Genomic DNA, 18,913 nt, shown 5'->3' with positions numbered 1-18,913 from the left:
GTTTTCTCTTTCAGTTTGTTTATATGGTAGATTACTTTGACTGATTTTTGTATGTTGAACCATCCCTGCATTTCTGGGATGAAGCCTACTTGATCATTTATATTGATGATTTATATTGATGTGTTCTTGGATTCAGTTTGCCAGTATTTTATTGAATATTTTTGCATCAATGTTTATGAGGGAGATTGGTCTGTAATTCTCTTTCTTTATTATATCTTTGTGCAGTTTGGTTATCATTGTAACTGTGATCTCATAAAAAGAATTTTGCTATGTTCCATCTGTTTTTGTTGTTTGGAACAATTTGAGGAATATTTATATTATAGCATCTTTGAAATTTTGATAGAATTCTACACTGAAACTATCTGGCCCTGTTTTTTTTGGGGGGGGGACTTTTAAAGCTTGTTTATATTTCCTTAGGGGTAATAGGTCTGTTTAATTTGTTTATCTGGTCTTGATTTAATTTTGGTATGTGGTACCTATCCAGAAAATTGCCAGTTTTTTTTAGATTTTCCAGTTTTGTGGAGTACAGATATTTGAAGTATGACCTGATGAGTCTCAGAATTTTCTCAGTGTCTGTTGTTATGTCCCTCTTTTCATTTCAGATTCTGTTAATTTGGATATTCTCTCTCTGCCTTTTGATTAGTTTGGATAAGGGTTTGTCTATCTTGTTGATTTTCTCAAAGAACCAGCTCTTTGTTTCATTGATTCATTGATTTGTATTAGTCTCTTGGTTTTTAATTTATTGATTTCAGCCCAGAGTTTATTTCCTGCCATTTACTCCTCCTGGAGTAAATTTGTTTCTTTTTGTCCTAGAACTTTCAGGTGTGCTGTTAAGTTGCTAGTATGGGATTTCTCCAGGTTCTTTATGTAGGCGCTACATGCTATGAAGCTCCCTCTTAGCACAGCTTTCGTAGTGTCCCATACATTTGGGTATGTTGTGGATTCATTTTCATTGAATCCTAAGAAGTATTTAATTTCTTTATTTCTTCTTTGACCCAGTGGTAATTCAGCTGAGAACTGTTCCTTTTCCATGAGTTTGTAGGCTTTCTGTAGTTTGTGTTGTTGAACTTTAACTTTAACCCATGGTGTTCTGATAAGATACCAGGGATTATTTCAACTTTTTTCTGTCTGTTGAGATTTGCTTTATGACCGACCAAGTATGTGGTCAGTTCTAGAGAAGGTTCCAAGAGGTGCTGACAAGTAGGTATATTATTTTGTGTTTGGTTGAAATGTTCTGTAGATGTCTATTAAGTCCATTTGAATCATAACATCTGTTAGTTTCCTTGTTTCTCTGTTAAGTTTCTGTCTGACTGACCTGTCCTTTGGTAAGAATGAGGTATTCATGGGGGCTGGAGAGATGGCTCAGAGTTTAAGAGCATTGCCTGCTCTTCCAAAGGTCCTGAGTTCAATTCCCAGCAATCACATGGTGGCTCATAACCATCTGTAATGGGGTCTGGTTCCCTCTTCTGGCCTGAAGGCATACACACAGGCAGAATATTGTATACATAATAAATAAATAAATATTAAAAAAAGAATGAGGTATTCAAGTTTCCTATTGTTTATGTGTGAGGTTTGATGTGTGGTTTAAGCTTTAGTAATATTTCTTTCACAAATATGGATGCCCTTGTATTTGGGGCATAGATGTTCAGAATTGAGACTTCATCTTTATGGATTTTCCCTTTGATGAATATGAAGTATCTTTCTCCATCTCTTTTGATTAACTTTAGTTTGAAGTCTATTTTGTTAGGTATTAGGATGGGTGATGGGGAAACTTGCTTCTTAGGTCTGTTTGGTTGGAAAATCTTTTCCCAACCCTTTACTCTGAGGCGATGTCTGTCTTTGAAATTGAGGTGTGTTTTTTGTATGCATCAGTTGGATGGATCCTGTTTTCTTATCCATTCTCTTAGCCTGTGTCTTTTTATAGGTGAATTGGGTCCATTGATATTAAGAGGTTCTATTGACTGTGATTGTTAATTCTTGTTATTTTTTGTTTTTTTGTGGTAGTGGTGGTAATGTGTGTGTCTCCCTTTGCGTTCGCTGGTGTGAGATCATCTATTGCTTGTGTTTTTGTGGATGTAGCCAGCTTTCTTGGGTTGGAGTTTTCCTTCCAGTACTTTCAGTGGGGCTGGATTTGTGGCTAAGTATTGTTTAAATCTAGTTTTGTCATGGACTATCTTGTTTTCTCCATCTATGGTGATTGAAACTTTTCCTTATTTCTCTATTAAGTTTCTGTCTGGCTGACCTGTCCATTGTCAGAATGCTGTGTTGAGGTATGCTGATGCTGGGTACAGTAGTCTGGGCTGGCACCTGTGGTCTCTTAATGTCTGCAAAACATCTGTCCAGGACTGTCTAGCTTTTAGAGTCTCCACTGAGGAGTTGGGTGTAATTCTGATAGGTTTACCATTATATGCTACTTGGCCTTTTTCCTTTGTAGCTCTTAATGTTCTTTCTTTATTCTGTATATTTAGTGTTTTGATTATTATGTGGTAAAAGGATTTTTTTTGGTCCAGCCTATTTTATGTTATAAAACTTCTTGTACCTTTATAGGCATGTCCTTCTTTATATTGAGAAAGTTTTCTACGATTTTGTTGAATATGTTTTCTGAACCTTTGAGCAAATTCTTCTCCTACTTCTATTCCTAGTATTCTTAGGTTTGGTCTTTTCATGGTGTCCCAGATTTACTAGTTGTTTTGTGCTAGGAATTTATTGGATTTAAGATTTTCTTTGACGGATGAATTTGTTTCCTCCATCATATCTTCAACACCTGAGATTCTATCTTCCATCTCTTATATGAAAGAGTAGTTCCTTGTATGAAATCTGTAGTTCCTGTTCACTTCCCCAGATTTTCCATTTCCCTCAGTTTGTGCTTTCTTCTCTTTCTTTCTTTCTTTCTTTCTTTTTATTTATTTATTTTTTTTTATTTTCGAGACAGGGTTTCTCCGTAGCTTTTGGTTCCTGTTCTGGAACTAGCTCTTGTAGACCAGGCTGGCTTCGAACTCAGAGAGATCCACCTGCCTTTGCCTCCCGAATGCTGGGATTAAAGGCTTGCGCCACCACCGCTCAGCTGGTTTGTGCTTTCTTTATTGTCTCTATTTCAATTTTCAAGTCTTGAACTGTTGCCTTTACCTGTTTGATTGCTTTTTCTTGGTTTTCTTTAAGGAGTTTATTGATTTTTTTCCCAATTTTTTGTTTGTCTTTTCTTCAATTTCTTTCTTTTTCTTTTCTTTTTTATTGAGAAAAGGAAAAAAAAAACAAGTTTCTGCCTCCTCCCAGCCTCCCATTTCCCTCCCCCTCCTCCCACCCTTCTCCCCCTCCCCCTCCTCCTCTCCCGCTCCCTCTCTAGTCCAAAGAGCAGTCAGGGTTCCCTGCCCTGTGGAAAGTCCAAGGTCCTCCCCCCTCCGTCCACATCTAGGAAGGTGAACATCCAAACTGGCTAGGCTCCCACAAAGCCAGCACATTAAGTAGGATCAAAACCCCATGACATTGTCCTTGGCTTCTCATCAGCCCTCATTGTTCGCCATGTTCAGAGAGCCCGGTTTTATCCCATGCTTTTTCAGTCACAGTCCAGCTGGCCTTGGTGAGCTCCCAATAGATCAGCCCCACTGTCTCAGTGGGTGGGTGCACCCCTCGTGGTCCCAACTTCTTTGCTCATGTTCTCCCTCCTTCTGCTCCTCATTGGGACCTTGGGAGCTCAGTTCAGTGCTCCAGTGTGGGTCTCTGTCTCTATCTCCATCCATCACCAGATGAAGGTTCTATGGTGATATGCAAGATATTCGTCAGTATTGCTATAGGATAGGGTCATTTCAGGTTCCCTATCCTCAGCTGCCCAAGGAACTAACTGGGGACATCGCCTTGGGCTCCTGGGAGCCACTCTAGGGTCAAGTCTCTTGCCAACCCTAAGGTGGCTCCCTTAACTAAGAATTGTGCTTCCGTGCTCCCCTATCCAACCTTCCTTTATCCCAATCATCCTTTTTCCCCAAGTTCCCCCCATCCTCCCCTTCTCCCTTTTCTCTCCCCATCTCCCCTTACCCCCATCCCACCCACCCCCAAGATCCCAATTTTCTCCCCGACAATTTTGTCTACTTCCCATAGCTAAGAGGATAACTATATGTTTTTCCTTGGGTTCACCTTCTTATTTAGCTTCTTTAGGTTCACCAATTGTAGACTCCGTGACCCTTATTTATGGCTAGAAACCAATTATGAGTGAGTACATCCCATGTTCATCTTTTTGGGTGTGGGTTACCTCACTCAGGATAGTGTTTTCTATTTCCATCCATTTGCATGCAAAATTCGAGAAGTCCTTGTTTTTTACCGCAGCGTAGTACTCTAATGTGTATATATTCCACACTTTCTTCATCCATTCTTCCATTGAAGGGCATCTAGGTTGTTTCCAGGTTCTGGCTATTACAAATAATACTGCTATGAACATAGTTGAACAAATGCTCTTGTCATATGATAGGGCATCTCTTGGGTATATTCCCAGGAGTGGTATTGCTGGGTCCAGGGGTAGGTTGATCCCCAATTTCCTGAGAAACCGAAACACTGATTTCCAAAGTGGTTGCACAAGATTGCATTCCCACCAGCAATGGATGAGGGTACCCCTTCCTCCACAGCCTCTCCAGCAAAGGCTATCATTGGAGTTTTTTATTTTAGCCATTCTGACAGGTGTAAGATGATATCTCAAAGTTGTTTTGATTTGCATTTCCCTGATCGCTAAGGAGGTTGAGCATGACCTTAAGTGTCTTTTGGCCATTTGAACTTCTTCTGCTGAGAATTCTCTGTTCAGTTCAGTGCCCCATTTTTTAATTGGGTTAATTAGCATTTTAAAGTCTAATTTCTTGAGTTCTCTATATATTTTGGAGATCAGACCTTTGTCTGTTGCGGGATTGGTGAAGATCTTCTCTCAGTCAGTTTGTTTGTAACTACACCGCATATTTTTTAAAGCTTACTTTGACAACCTTTTTTACATTCATCTCTCTATCTTTGTGGGCCGTGTGAAGGTCAGAGAGCAACTTTCTAAGTTGATTCTCTTGTGCTACCATGTGGTTTTCAAGGTTTGCACTCAGGTCATCAGGCTTGGCAGCAAGCACCTTCACTGACTGAGCCATCTCACTGGCCTGGCACATTTTTTTTTTTTTGTAAAACTGTCTAACCATGCATGGCAGTGCACACCTTTAATTCCAGCACGTAAGAGGCAGAGACATGTGGATCTCTGAGTTTGAGACACTAGCCAGGACTACAGAGTGAGTTCCAGGACAGCCAGGGCTACACAGAGGAACCCTGTTTTGCAAAACAAGCAAACAAAAGAATTGTATATATAAAGTGGATAAGATCGCACTATACCTGTAGTCCCAGCCCTTAGAAGGCAAAAGTAGGAGAATAATGAACTGCAGGCTAGCCTGGGCTACATGAGACCTGTCTCCAAAAAATCAATTTTTAATATACATGTTAATATAATGTTTATAAATATATAACATTATGTATACTGATATACATATAACTTTTAAAAACAAAATTAATAATTATAAAGTTTTTATCATAGGTATGAGAGTACATTATTGCCCATTTAAGTATACTTTTATACAAATAATGTTTTATTTATTTTACTTATTTTGCTTGTTTATACAGGATGTCACACTGTAACCCAGTATTCACTATGTAGAACAGGCTGGCTTCACATTCCTTCTGTCTCAGCCTTCTGAGTGCTGGAACTGCAGGTGTGAGCCACCATGCCTGGCACAAATAATATTTAATTAATGGCTGAATGAAGGAATAACTTTCAGTTTGGGGCATGTGCTGAATGCCTTTACCCATACATTTTGGAACACTTGAATGATTGTGTTCTTCAGATCCCCTTGGTTGCCATGATAAAAAGGATATATACTTTCTCCTAGTTTTGAATTTTGCTAACAATTTGTTCTAGAAGATTATACGACTGTTTACCCCTGCCAGATGTGACCAGGCAATCTCATTTCTCTGTATGGTTAATGTTTTGTCTCCACCCAGACTAGCCTAGTCTTAGTTAGTTGTTATGATAGGTATTTTAATACATACAATTTTATTTTTAACACATAATGAAATAGATGATTAGGTAAAAACTATCAGTTTGTAAGTGTTAAAATTTATTGTGAGATTGGGCATTTCCCCTTTGTGTATACTGTCTGTTCATATTGATATTTTGTGAGGTGCCTCTGTGTGTTCTGTGATGGCTCAAATTTTTCCTTTTTCTTCTTAATATTTATAGTTTTCTTTCAGTTACTAATATTCTTCTATTTCAGGTTATGGACTATAACATTAACTTGGGCAAACACCTTCTCCCCCTCGTGGTCCAGGTGCTCAAATACTGCTCTTGTCCTCAACTACGGCATTATTTCCAACAGCCACCTCGCTGCTCCCTCTGGTCCTTAAAGCCTCACATCAGGCAGATGTGGTTGAAGGCCTTGCTCGTCATCCTTTACAAGGTGAGTGACTGTGCTCCCTCTGCTGGGATGGAAGGTCTTCTTAGACAGCACAAAGATGCTAGGAGGGTCCCTAACGGATGAGGATTCCACGGGATGACAGTTAGACCTTCAGAAGAGATGCAGTCCGTGTTGCGAGGTGAAGTTATGAGAATGGAAAAGAAACAGGAAGGAATGCAGTACAGGGTTTCAAATGTTTTTTAAAACAACCAGTGATTTCTATGCTCAGAGTCTCATATTTTATGTAAGTCTTGACTATTTAGAAAACAAAGGTGATATTTAAAATTATATTTATAGGTAACGTTATCAGTGCTCTTTAAGGCATCCACTGGGATCTAGCCCACGCTGCTGCCAGTGGTTTGATGAACGGAGAGACGAGGACCCTGTAAAACAAGCTTATGATCAGAACCTGGGTTGTTACTTGTATGTGCGTTTTTTCTAGTGCATGAGAAGTAGAAGAAAACTACCCAGTAAGATCCCTGGGAAGATTTACCCTTTGGAATAACCACTTGTGTTTTCTCCCCTTTGCACAGTATCCATACCGAGACTGTGATGTCAGCAAGATCCTTCTGCACCTGATTCACATAACAGTCAATACACTCAATGCGCAATACCATAGCTGCAAGCCCCATGCCACGGCAGGACCTTTGTACAGTGACAACAGCAACATAAGCAGATACAGCGAGAAAGAAAAAGGTACTTCTCAAGACAGAATTCTGTCCTGAATTTAACTGGGATACATGATGTGCTTCCAGACAGCAGTCTTTACATTGTCCAAGGAGGTAGAGGAGCACCCCCATACATTCTTTTTTGTGGGGGAGGGCTTTCCTGGAACTAGCTCTTGTAGACCAGGCTGGCCTCAAACTCATAGAAATCTGTTTTCTTCTGCCTCCTGAATACTGGGATTAAAGGTGTGCGCCACCACCACCCAGTGACCACCATATGTTCTAATGAAGCCAAAACCATCATTTCCTAGTTGGTTAATTTTTCAACTATCTCAGGAATGTTGTTGCTTTTACTTTTGTACTGAGTGTGCAGGAGAATCAGTTGGCATACTTCTGAAACTCAAAATAATAGTAAATATTGGGGATGCTATTTTTCCCATCTGATTAATGGGCTATTATAACCTCCTATTACATGCCGGAAACATCTTGCCTTTGGGCCGTGACCTGTCTGGGTTGGTAGTCAGTGGCATCATCATTTGAGTGTCCCTCGTTTGCCCTTGAACTTCATGCTCACAGATTTTGAATTCAGTCTCAATTTTCTGAAGTGCCTTTCCCAAGCCTCATTATTCAGTATGAATGATTGAAGGCAGTGGAAATGAAGAGCCTTTTGTGTAGAAGTTTAAATTATTTTCAATGTTGATGGCTTTTTCATTGATAACTTTCCCTCAAAGGCAGCAGTAGAACGAAATACTAAATTGAGTGAAATTACAAGTAAAAGATGGAGAGCCAAGGTTTGTATCTTTGATAAATGTCACAGTATAACTAGAAATCAAAAATGGTGACATCATTGAATTGATCTTAGGAGAAAGCCAAGTGCCTTTTGACCCTGTAACGTTAGATGGGTCTGAATTGGTAGGGTGACTGGAGGAAGGCATTGGGCTAGTGGCCAGTGATCCACTGTTTGTCACTCTGAGGACCATGGTGCTTGGCTGGCGTCAGATGACATGGAGGATCAGCTAACACTCTGGAACTGTTCAAATCCTTCTTGAAGAGTGTGGTGTTCATCAGCTTAGGTATCTGGAAATTTTCATAGACTCATTTAAGTTATGGTGCTTTCAGTGTGCTCAGTGTCTGGACAGGGCCAAGCCCAGATCACTTCCTAGGTAGAAGGGACAGCTCATGTCCTCCCATTGCTATCATGCGACACAATACATTTTTGGAGTTATTTCAAAATTATGAAATGCAAGTCACTATTGACATTTGCTTAGGAAATTAATTTTAAAAAGATTTTTTAAAAAAAAAGAAAGAAAGAAGGTCATTTTGATGCATTTCCCCCAAAACATGGGAATTTGATAGAATGTCTTATCTTTGTGTATACTCACATGGCGGTTTGCATCCATTCTGATTGTTAATGTTTTTTATTTGAATCCAAAGATCTCTGTGGTGACATCAACTAATGTTTACTGCTTAGTATTCCATTAACCAATAGACTCTCACGCATCAGGATTATACTGGTCTTTAATCGTTAGGACTGACATTTTCCCAGACTCAAGAAATCTAGATTCACCATCATCATCATGGTGGGATGGCGTCCTGTCACCGCAGGGATCCATAAAGCCCAAACATTACAGTTGCAGGGATGCTCACCTCAGAGAGCAGGCAGTTTCATTTACTGTGCTGTGAAGTGCATTTCACGGGTCTCTATCACTGGTTACATGTGCCTTGTCCTTTCGAAAGGATGAGGGAGGAAACGTTGGGAAGTAGTAAACTTGAGGTTTTGTAGCAGGATGGTTCTTTCTTCATTTATATGTTACTTGGATTGTTTTGACTCAAGAGCAGCCAAGTAGAGTCAGAAGAAAGGACCTATAAGCAAGCTTAGTGGGCAATAAGCAATCATCTTGTCTGTGGAACCCAGGATGACAAGAGCCAAAGGTTTTTTCCCCTTGGGATCCATAAAATCTATTACAGTTATGCAATAAATGTTTCAAAGAAGAGCCTTCTTACAATAGGAAGAAATGTGATTTTCTGTTTTATTTTTCCTTTGTTTACTCTTTCAGTCCATAATCATCCGTGGAGCTTCTGAGATGACCAGTGGCTTCTCTAAGCTTTTTCTGTGTGCTGTGTGTTTCATTACCAAATGTAGAGTACAGTATTTTGCATTCACGGAGCATAAGGTGCATGTACTGTTAGGCTGTGTCTATGCCAGTTCCCAGATCCCAAGAAGGCAAATGTATCTTAGAAGGATCAAACCCCACTCACACAATGTCCTCCTTGTCAAATTAGCATGAAAATCACAGGCAAGCTTGAGCAATGTCCAGACTCCTGGAGAGAGTTCTGGCATCTGTGTGTCGTTTGGTTTTAAGTATAATGGGCACATTCCCCAGGGAGGAAGGCTCTTGTGAACCACTGAGATGTTTCTCATAGTGCTGCCCGCTGTCATTCAGAAGGTGTTGGGGAGCTTTGTAACAGGTTGCGTGGTTCTGATCTGAATTATCTGGATGGAGTACAGACCCACAGCTAAATTCTGCTGCTGCTGAAACCACTTAGACTGCCCTGAATGCTTTCACTGAATGCTTGTGTAGACACAGCCTAAGAGAGTAACCTCCTAAGTGTAATTTTGGCTTTCTCTCCCCAATTAGAAGAAGATAGTGTTTTTGATGAATCTGATATTCATGATACACCTACTGGACCCTGCAATAAAGAGTCTCAAACTTTTTTTGCAAGATTGAAAAGGATAGGCGGCAGCAAAATGGTGAAATACCAGCCGGTTGAAATGAATGTTCAGAGAAGTATGAATTTTTCCTCTTAGTAATTTTATGCAGAAATGTTGTACTCTACTGTTTGTTTGGGGTGAAATCTTAATTTTATTATGTTACCATATATTTTGATATTATTGATTTTTATATATATGTATGCACAAACAGTATATATATACACGCATTTATCTATATATATACGTGAGTTGACAGATATGTCATTAATGTCATGATTGTCTTCAAGGGCCATTGCTTGATTTAATTTGTTGCAAAATGTTTGCTTCTCTTTCACACAATTTGAATACACGTTCCTAGACTTACCTCAGCCAAAAACCAAAACAAAATAAACAAAACCAACCAGCAAAACCAAACAAAAAAAAAATCCCTCTCTTATGTCTAATGATTATCAGAGCTGAGGAGCTACCTCCAAGCTTGATTTTTGGAAATCCAATCATAAGCCACTACTTGGGTTTCTTTCGTACCCAAGTTTCCCAATTCTTAAAATCAGAATGAATCTTACAAAAACATGGCCAGAAAATGTTTCCCTTCTGGTAGAGCTGGGATTGTAATTACAATTTGTGCCAATTGTGTACCCAAGTATGAGGGGAAATGGTAAACTCTCAGAGGGACATAGTACTAGCTCTTTCTGTTTTGATCAGGTGAAATAGAACTGGCCGAATATAGAGAAACTGGTGCGTTACAAGACAGCGTTCTGCACTGTGTGAGAGAAGAAAGCATTCAGAAAAAAAAGCTGCGCTCTTTTAAACAAAAATCTCTTGATATAGGGAATGCAGACTCCCTCTTGTTTACATTAGATGAGCATCGTAGGAAGTCCTGCATAGATCGCTGTGACATAGATAAGCCTCCTGCCCAAGCTGCTTATATTGCACAACGGCAAAATGACCACCACGGACGCTCTAGACAGAATTCTGCTACGAGGCCTGACAGTACTGAAATCCCCAAGAATCCGGCGACTGAAGGTTTTCAAGAAACACGAAGGCCCGTGATACCAGAAGTTAGGTTGAACTGTATGGAGACGTTCGAAGTGAGAGTTGACTCCCCGGGAAAGCCCGCCCCTAAAGAGGATTTTGATCTCATAGATTTGTCCTCAGATTCAACGTCTGGACCAGAGAAACACTCTATACTCTCAACATCTGACAGTGACTCTCTTGTATTTGAGCCTCTCCCGCCTCTCAGAATAGTAGAAAGTGATGAAGAAGATGAGATGATGAACCAGGGGAATGATGGTTCCTCGGGTAAAAATGCTGCCTCCTCACCCTCCATCCCCAGCCAGCCCTCTGTCCTTAGCTTAAGCACTACTCCTCTTGTGCAGGTCAGTGTGGAGGACTGTTCCAAAGACTTTTCCTCTAAGGACTCAGGAAATCACCAGTCAGCGAGCAATGACGACTCGACCATCACAGCTCTGGACGAGCTCACCGACTCTGAAGAGCTGTCGAAGTCACAGGAGCTGAGAGAGTTTGCCTCTGGCAGTCCGCTAACACTAAAGCAGAAGCGAGACCACCTCCAGAAGTCACCTGCGGTCCCCGAGATGTCAGTGGACTACAACCCTGACCTTGGCACGGCTGGAGAGAAGGCAGGCCAGACACCAACATCAGGGGCCAAAACTGTGCTCCTCAAAGTTCCTGAAGATGCTGAGAGTCCAATAGAAAGCGAGAAGCCCAACTCAAGCACTGAGTCTGATACAGAACAGAACCCTGAAAGGAAGGCAGAGGAGGATGGGGCTGAGGAATCAGAGTTTAAGATTCAGATCGTCCCCAGACAGAGGAAACAAAGGAAGATTGCCGTCAGCGCTATCCAGAGAGAGTACCTCGACATCTCCTTCAACATTCTAGACAAACTGGGTGACCAGAAGGACCCAGGTAAGCCTGTCTCTCTTCTTTCGGACCTTCAGGTTTGTGCATCTTACTTGGTAGCGTTTTGACACAAACTATGCACCAAACTGGAAATCTTATAATGTCGGGGCTGACATTATAACCGCTTCTTAACCACTCAGAATCCGTCCTGGTCACCACAGGGCACTGGATTCTGATATGGCTGTATTGACTCCATCAGTGTTTCGTGTTTGTTGTTTCTAGTTTTACCATCAATCTTTGACTGTTGTGGGCAATGGCTAATTGATACCTAGATATTTCAAAAGTAACTTTGGCTTTCCCTAAAGCAACAAATAATTAATTTTGAATTATGTTTTTGCTTTCGTTTTTTCCCCTCTCTTGTTATAATTTGCTTTTTGTTTCTGTGATTAAACACTGTCTGAAAACAACTTGGGGAGGAAAGGGCTTATTTCACCTTATACTTCCAGGTCACAATCCATCATTGGGGGAAGTCGGGGCGACAATTCAAGGTAGGCATCAGGAGGCAGGAACTGAAGCAGAGACCATGGAGAGGAGCTTACTAAATTACTGGCTTGCTTCCAGGCTTAGCTACCTTTCTTAAATAGCCCAGGCCTGCCTTCTGATTTGCAGTGCCCATAGTAGACTGAGTCCTCCTACAACAATTAGTAATTAGGGAAATGCCTACAGGCATGCCCACAGGCTAATCTAATGGAGGCAGTTGTTCCATTGGCATGTAATTGCCACTTCCTCTTCTTAGGTAGGTAATGTAAAGCTGCGACCAAAATCAGCCATCACACTCTGTTTATGTTAGTGAACTATGTAGTCCAAGTGCAGAGTAAATGAACTGTTGAATAATCATTTAGGGGTTAGGTAGATTGGTCAGCACAGTTTCCAGGTACAATCTGGACTCTGACCCACAGACGCCACCTGCTGCGTTTCCGGTCTTAAGTGTCACTTGCTGTGTTTTCTTTGAGGCACAATTTTTAGAAGATGTTGTATAAAAATTGGCTTTCTGTTGGTCACCTCACTCATGCCAAACAAGTCTCCTGTCACATTAACCCTGATGGAGGTGCTTCCTCCTCCTCAACTGAATCATGGCAGTGATTAAAGAACGTGAGAAAAACTACAATTATTTCAGTCTGCTTGGAAACCAGAGACCATTGAGAACTGGCAAAGACCGTGGAGGTGACCACGAGTCCAGCCTGTGAATTCTTAGGTCGTGCTCCTTCCCCAGGTGGCACAAGCTGGCAAGGCAATGTTGGACCTTCTGCCTCATCCTAGTCCAGCTTCTCCCAGTCTCCCACTCCAAAGAAGCTGCTTAGAGAAATACCCAGACCCCTGCACTTCCCTGACATCTATAGGGGTTTCTAGCTCTTTCCTAGCCATAGAACACAACAGTTTGCCTCAAGGACACTGAAAAATGCTGAGTGAGCGTTAGCATGTTCGGAGCCGGTCATGGTCTATCTGGGCAGGGTGGAGTCTTAGCTCATCAGGAAAGCTTAACCAACTAAGAAGGGTTTGAGGGAAACTTGGACATCTTTATCTTGTTTGGGACTGGGGAAATTGCTGCATTTGAGTACAGGACAGAATTGATCCAGAAACTGTATATGATAGGAGGGTAAGAGACTAATGAGTTGTATATGATAGGCATTTATTATAAATAGGCTGTAATGTAACTCAAAGGATACATTAGTATATGCATACATTTTAGCTTCTTCATTTTCCCATATATTTAATTGTTCCCCAAGATACCAGTGAAGAACTGGTTTTCTTTTTTGTAGTCATACATTTGATCCCAGAACAAGAGAAAAGTATATGAAGATGATTGTTTAACTTTTGATAATTACCCTGTCAGTTGGCTCTTTAGCCCTCCACTTCCCACAAACATACAGATCTTTCCCTACTGGGAGCACTAGAAGGAGGAGGGGCCCGTACAATCAGTGTCTGGGTCAGGCTTTCTGCTTTTACTAGAGGGGAGTGAGAAAGGCCCAGACACGCCCTCTTCCGAATCCTCTCCACTGATATTCTCACTTGCTCATTGCCCAGAGGATAGGGCCACCTCTCTGCTGGCGTCAGTCACTGTGACAAGACCCACGCACTGCAGGCTGGGATGCTCTTCTTCTGTTTCACTAGACTGCCGTAAATTCTGAAAAATTCTCATGTACCTCCCTCCACACCCCCAGAAATTCTTGGGTTCCTCTTAGCAAAACCCGTTGTCTGTCTTTCTCTGTCTAGCTCTTATTTCCATCACCTTCCTAACCTAATGGAAGCCTGGCACTTCCTGAGGATGCAGCTTCCAGAAAGCCCATTTGCCACTGGGCTGGGGGCACGGATTAGGGGCTGTTTACACTCACCATGCCCCCAGGCCATAATTTCCTTATCTCTAAGTCCCATGGTTCTGATTCTGCTGTTATCAGCCCATCACACACACAGTCCCATTGTTCATTAGTACTCCCTGACTCTTGGCCCCATCAGCACCCATGTTCTGTTCTGTTCTGTTCTGTTCTGTTCTGTTCTGTTCTGTTCTGTTCTGTTCTGTTCTGTTAATTCTTGCTGTTCCAGTAATATGTGTTAATGTCTTTTGATGCCCAGGCGTCTCAGTTTCTCGAACTGGCCTTCTCCAGTACCTTTCCATCCTCGAGATTAACTCAGCCACTAATTGCTGTAATTGTATCACAGACTTATTACCAACAACCCCAGCCTTCCTGAGATTTCAATGATGTCCACTGTTCTTTGATTACCAGTTCTTCTCTTTCTCACAGGACTTATTGATCCTACTGTCCCTTAGTATCTCCCACTTCCTGTCTTTTCTCCTTCTCACCTTAAATTCAAGACTATCCTCTTGGGCGTCCTTTCCCAAACATTCTTGAGTGAATACATCCTTCGTGAAATCAAACTCTCTGTGCACAAGCATATGCCCCAATCAGATGAATATGTTTAGATAAAAATGTGTAACGTAGGATATTTCATTTTAAACTCATGGTGACAACCCGTAACTGGGAAGTTACCCACCAATTATACAGTATTTTCCAGATCCACACTTCATTCTCCTACTTGGCTATTTCATAGCTGCTTTTCTCCTCAAATGTCAAGACCTCTTCCTGACTGACACGATCATAAGGAATTTTCTGCTTCATTTATATGCTTCCCAACCACACCTGCCTTCTCCTCTGACATTTACATTCAACCACGTGGTTTCCTGCCAAGATCCCATTTCTCTTATCTACCCCAGGATACATGAACATTCTCCACCCTCTGCCCTCCATGGTTTCTTTTAAAGAACTTCTGACTTGAGCACACAGACACAATCTTATTTTGTTCTTTACTTAAAAATAAAAAGAGGCTCATAAAGGCAGTTTTGGTTTGCTTTCCGTTGCTGTGATAACAATACTATGACCCAAAGCTACTAAAGGAAGAAAGAGTTTATTCTGCCTCATGGTTCCAGAGGGTTAGAGTCCATCATGGTGGGGAAGGCATGGCATGGGAATGGCAGCAGGAAGCTGGCCAATCATATTTTATCTATAGTCAGCAATCAGAGAGAAAGGGCACAGGGCATGGAGCCAGGCTATAAAACATCAAAGCCATAAGGACGCACTTCCTCCATCAAGGTTCCACCCCATCCCAAACAGCACCACTGACTGGGGACCAAGTGATCAAATACATGAGCCAATGGGACATTTGTCAATCAAACCACCTCAGGCATCCAACAATTGCTCTCTCTCCAGTTTTCTTCTGGAATATTTTTCTTCCATTTTTCCCTACTACAACAACAAAACTGTATTTTTCAAAATCACCAAGGACCTTCACTGCTAAATCCAATGGTCACTGTTGAAGCTTCTCCTCTGGCATAGCTACAATATTTAACATAATTGATGACTTCTACTTAAAGTGGCTTTCCTTTTCTATTCGTTGATCACTAAGTCTCAGTCTCTCCTGTTGGTTCTTCCTCATTTCCCCAAGGGAGTGCATTCCTGCTCTTCTCCCCACCTCTGGGGACACCTACTTTCTTGGTGATCTTATCTACTGAGACAACTATTAGTACCCATTGCTGTACTAATGTCATGTCACAACAGTCACCAGCATACAGCAATACTTTTATCTGAGGGTCTTGGACATCTAAAGATGAACTAAGCTAGACCCAGCTTGGATGGGCAGCCAAGCTCTGTTTCTCTTGCTTGCCAACCTTCTATGTATTCTACAAAGTATAGGGATATTCTTATTGTTATATAGCCACAGAGAGCAAGATCAATTGTACAAACATTTATAAAAGATTAAGTAGTTTTGCTTCATGTTTTTGCAATAAGAAGATATTATGGCCAAAATCAACCTGGGAAAGGAAAGGGTTAATTTAGCTTATACTTCCAAGTCACAATTTATGACTGATGGAAGTTGGGACAGGAACTGAAGCAGAAACCACAGAGGAATGTTGCTTGTTGGCTTGCTCTCCCTCTGGTTCATGTTTGGCTAGCTTTCTCATACAGCCTAAACCAACCTGCCTAGGGATCTACTGCCATAGTGGTCTGGGTCCTTGTATATCAATTAGCATCCAAGAAAATGATCCACAGGCATGCCTATAAGTCACTCTGATCAAGGCAATTCTTCATTTGTGGTTCTCCCATCCTAGGCAGCACTAGGTTGTATTAACTTGACTATAACTTGACTATAACTTGACTATAACTATTAACTTGACTATCTTACCTTGACTATAATGTCTTACCAGGACCATCATAAAATGCCTGTAAACACTTGTCAGGGAAAGAAAATTGCATGACTGAACCAAAAACCAAGGGGAAATATGCATTCCTCCTAGTACAGGGATGTCAGAGTCACTCAGTGAAAGGGGCTTGCTCAGGGAGAATTGGGAACATGGAGTCTCATCTCTTGCATTGTACAGGACATAATCGTGCTGTAAAATGGTCTCTTGCTGTTCTCAGAAATTAAACCTTAACTGAGCATCATTAGTTCCATCTGGCAACTACAATCTCCTCTAAGATGTAACATATACCACCACCTTCTTATGCCTACCATTTCTATAGTGACTTTTGGGTCAAGGATCAATACCTCCTATCTGGCAAACCCGCTATTGTCTCCTAACTCATCTCCCACTGCCTTCCTTCATGGCCTTCATTCCTCTCTATACAATAGGCAGAGTGATCCTTTAGAATAGAATAGTGTCTCTTTTATTTTCCTGGCTTAAGTCCTTTCAGGGCCTTCCCACATCCCTTGTAGTAAAAATCTGAATTCCTCAGATGCCTCAAGATTTCTCTAGCATCCCTGTTCTCATGTCCTCTGTTGCAGGAGGCTGCTTGGTTGTTCCCAGCCACTTAGCCCCTAAATAATCACACAGAAACTGTATTATGTAAAACACTGCTTGGACCATTAGCTCTTGCTTCTTATTGGCTAACTCTTAAATTATTTTAACCCATTTATATTAATCTGTATATTGCCACGTCGCAGTGGCTCACTGGCAAAGATTCTAACTGGCGTCTGTCTGATTCTGCCTCCTTTCTCTCAGCATGCCATTTGGTTTTCCCTGCCTACCTAAGTTCTGCCCTATCAACAGGCCAAGGCAGTTTCTTTATTCATTAATGGTAATCACAACATACAGAGGGAAATCCCATATCACTTCCCCTTTCCTGTTTAAATAAAAAAGGAACATTTTAACTTTAACATAGTAAAATTACATATAACAAACAGGTATCAAGTAAGAATTATTGTTACAATATTTATATCTACTTTACCTTTTATCATAACTAAGGAAAACTATAATTATAACTAATTCTTCAACTCCATCAAAGACTCCAGAAATATATAATATTACCTAAATAAACAGAAAGTGCACTGTAAGCAACTTCCAAAACTCCAGAATTGATAGAGACTTCTCACTGCCTGGACAGTCATCCAAAGTTCTTCTGTACTGTTGGGGCATCTATCTTCAGCCTACAGGCCCATAGTATCCAACAAACTTTTCCATGAAGCAGGAAATTTCAAAGACAGTTCCACCTATATTGGCAGTTGTCCTGCAGAATGTCTAGCAGACTCTTTCATGAAGCAGGAACCCTACAGGACCATCTCACCTTTAAGCAAGTTCAGCAGTCATTTCTCTGTGGGTTTTGCATGTCCAGTCTATTAAGCAGGCCAGGAAAGAGCAGTTTCTTGCCCAAATGGCTAACAAACTCTGTAAGAAGCCTCTTCAATGCCCATCATCCTCTTGAAGTAGATTGGTGCTGCCAGGAGCAGATGTGTCTCATTGTTATGAAAAGTCCTAAGTTCTTAAGACATCTTAAATGTCATATTCTGTAGTCTTTGAAAGATTTGAAGAATGCCTATCCATCTGAAATACATTTCTGTATATCTAGAAAATCTAACTAACATGACTGCACACTTGACTATTATAGATGATTATCTATTTACCTATATTTCTTAATTATACATTACATTTTTAAATGAGCTGCACAATCACAGTACCTTAATCAAGAGCAGAAATATACATAGAACAAAATTGATCTTAAATTTGTATCAATAAACCAAGATCCATACCAATGCAAATCTCTATAGCATATCCCTTCTTAATTGTAAACAAACATTTATAGACAATATTTGGGAATATGGGCATAGATCTGTCTAAACTTCTTCCTGCTGTTTATTGGGAGAAGTAATTTTTGAGAGGTGTTCAAGGCTTTTCAGGGGGTTTTGGTCCATCAAACCACATTAATCTGGAAGGATTCCACAGGTTCCCATACTCTGTGGAAACAAAGGAAAAACCTCTTTTCCAAAGCAACATATCCTTAGACCCAAATTCTAAAGTCAAGATACTTTTATAATATACTTTAGAAGTCCATACAATGAAATGTCTCTCTGTACTTAGCTCCTTCACAGTCAAAAAATTCAAAGAAACACAATAGTATACATAATCCAGACTCTCTGCGAATTTTCCATTGTCATGTGGTTTATTATTCTTTCTCTATTACTTTTTAATATTTATTTTATTATCTTTACTCCTTTAATCTATTACTGTCTGTACTCTTTTATATTACATTTACTGTCTCTTTACTCTTTTTCTTCTCTCTCCCAAGCCCGTGTACATTTTCTTTTAAACATTGTGTCTCGTTTATGTCTGAATCTGTCCTGTTGTGCATCTGTAATTTGTTACTGTCCAGAAGCACTTGTTAAAATGCTAA

At 40.7% G+C, this 18,913-nt stretch overlaps 1 protein-coding gene across 10 annotated transcripts in view; it reads left to right on the top strand.

Annotated features, from left to right (window-relative positions):
- Positions 1-18,913, top strand: part of Unc79 (unc-79 homolog, NALCN channel complex subunit) — a 241,101-nt gene that overhangs the window by 154,959 nt on the left and 67,229 nt on the right. For 5 of the 10 annotated variants that reach the window (XM_041633347.1, XM_041633346.1, XM_041633341.1 and 2 more), the window contains 4 exons: positions 6,279-6,461; positions 6,992-7,154; positions 9,763-9,912; positions 10,539-11,759. In XM_041633347.1, the coding sequence (XP_041489281.1) occupies positions 6,279-6,461; positions 6,992-7,154; positions 9,763-9,912; positions 10,539-11,759 (1,717 nt within the window). The remainder of the gene's footprint in view (positions 1-6,278; positions 6,462-6,991; positions 7,155-9,762; positions 9,913-10,538; positions 11,760-18,913) is intronic. The other 5 variants (XM_041633349.1, XM_041633348.1, XM_041633344.1 and 2 more) reach the window with 3 other exon arrangements.

This window comes from Microtus oregoni, unplaced genomic scaffold, assembly GCF_018167655.1.
Source record: "Microtus oregoni isolate MIOR12 unplaced genomic scaffold, Mior012 000043F_ref0000047, whole genome shotgun sequence".
NCBI lineage: Eukaryota > Metazoa > Chordata > Mammalia > Rodentia > Cricetidae > Microtus > Microtus oregoni.
Note: the sequence above shows the minus strand (reverse complement) of the source record. Positions and strands in the feature narration are given on the sequence as shown.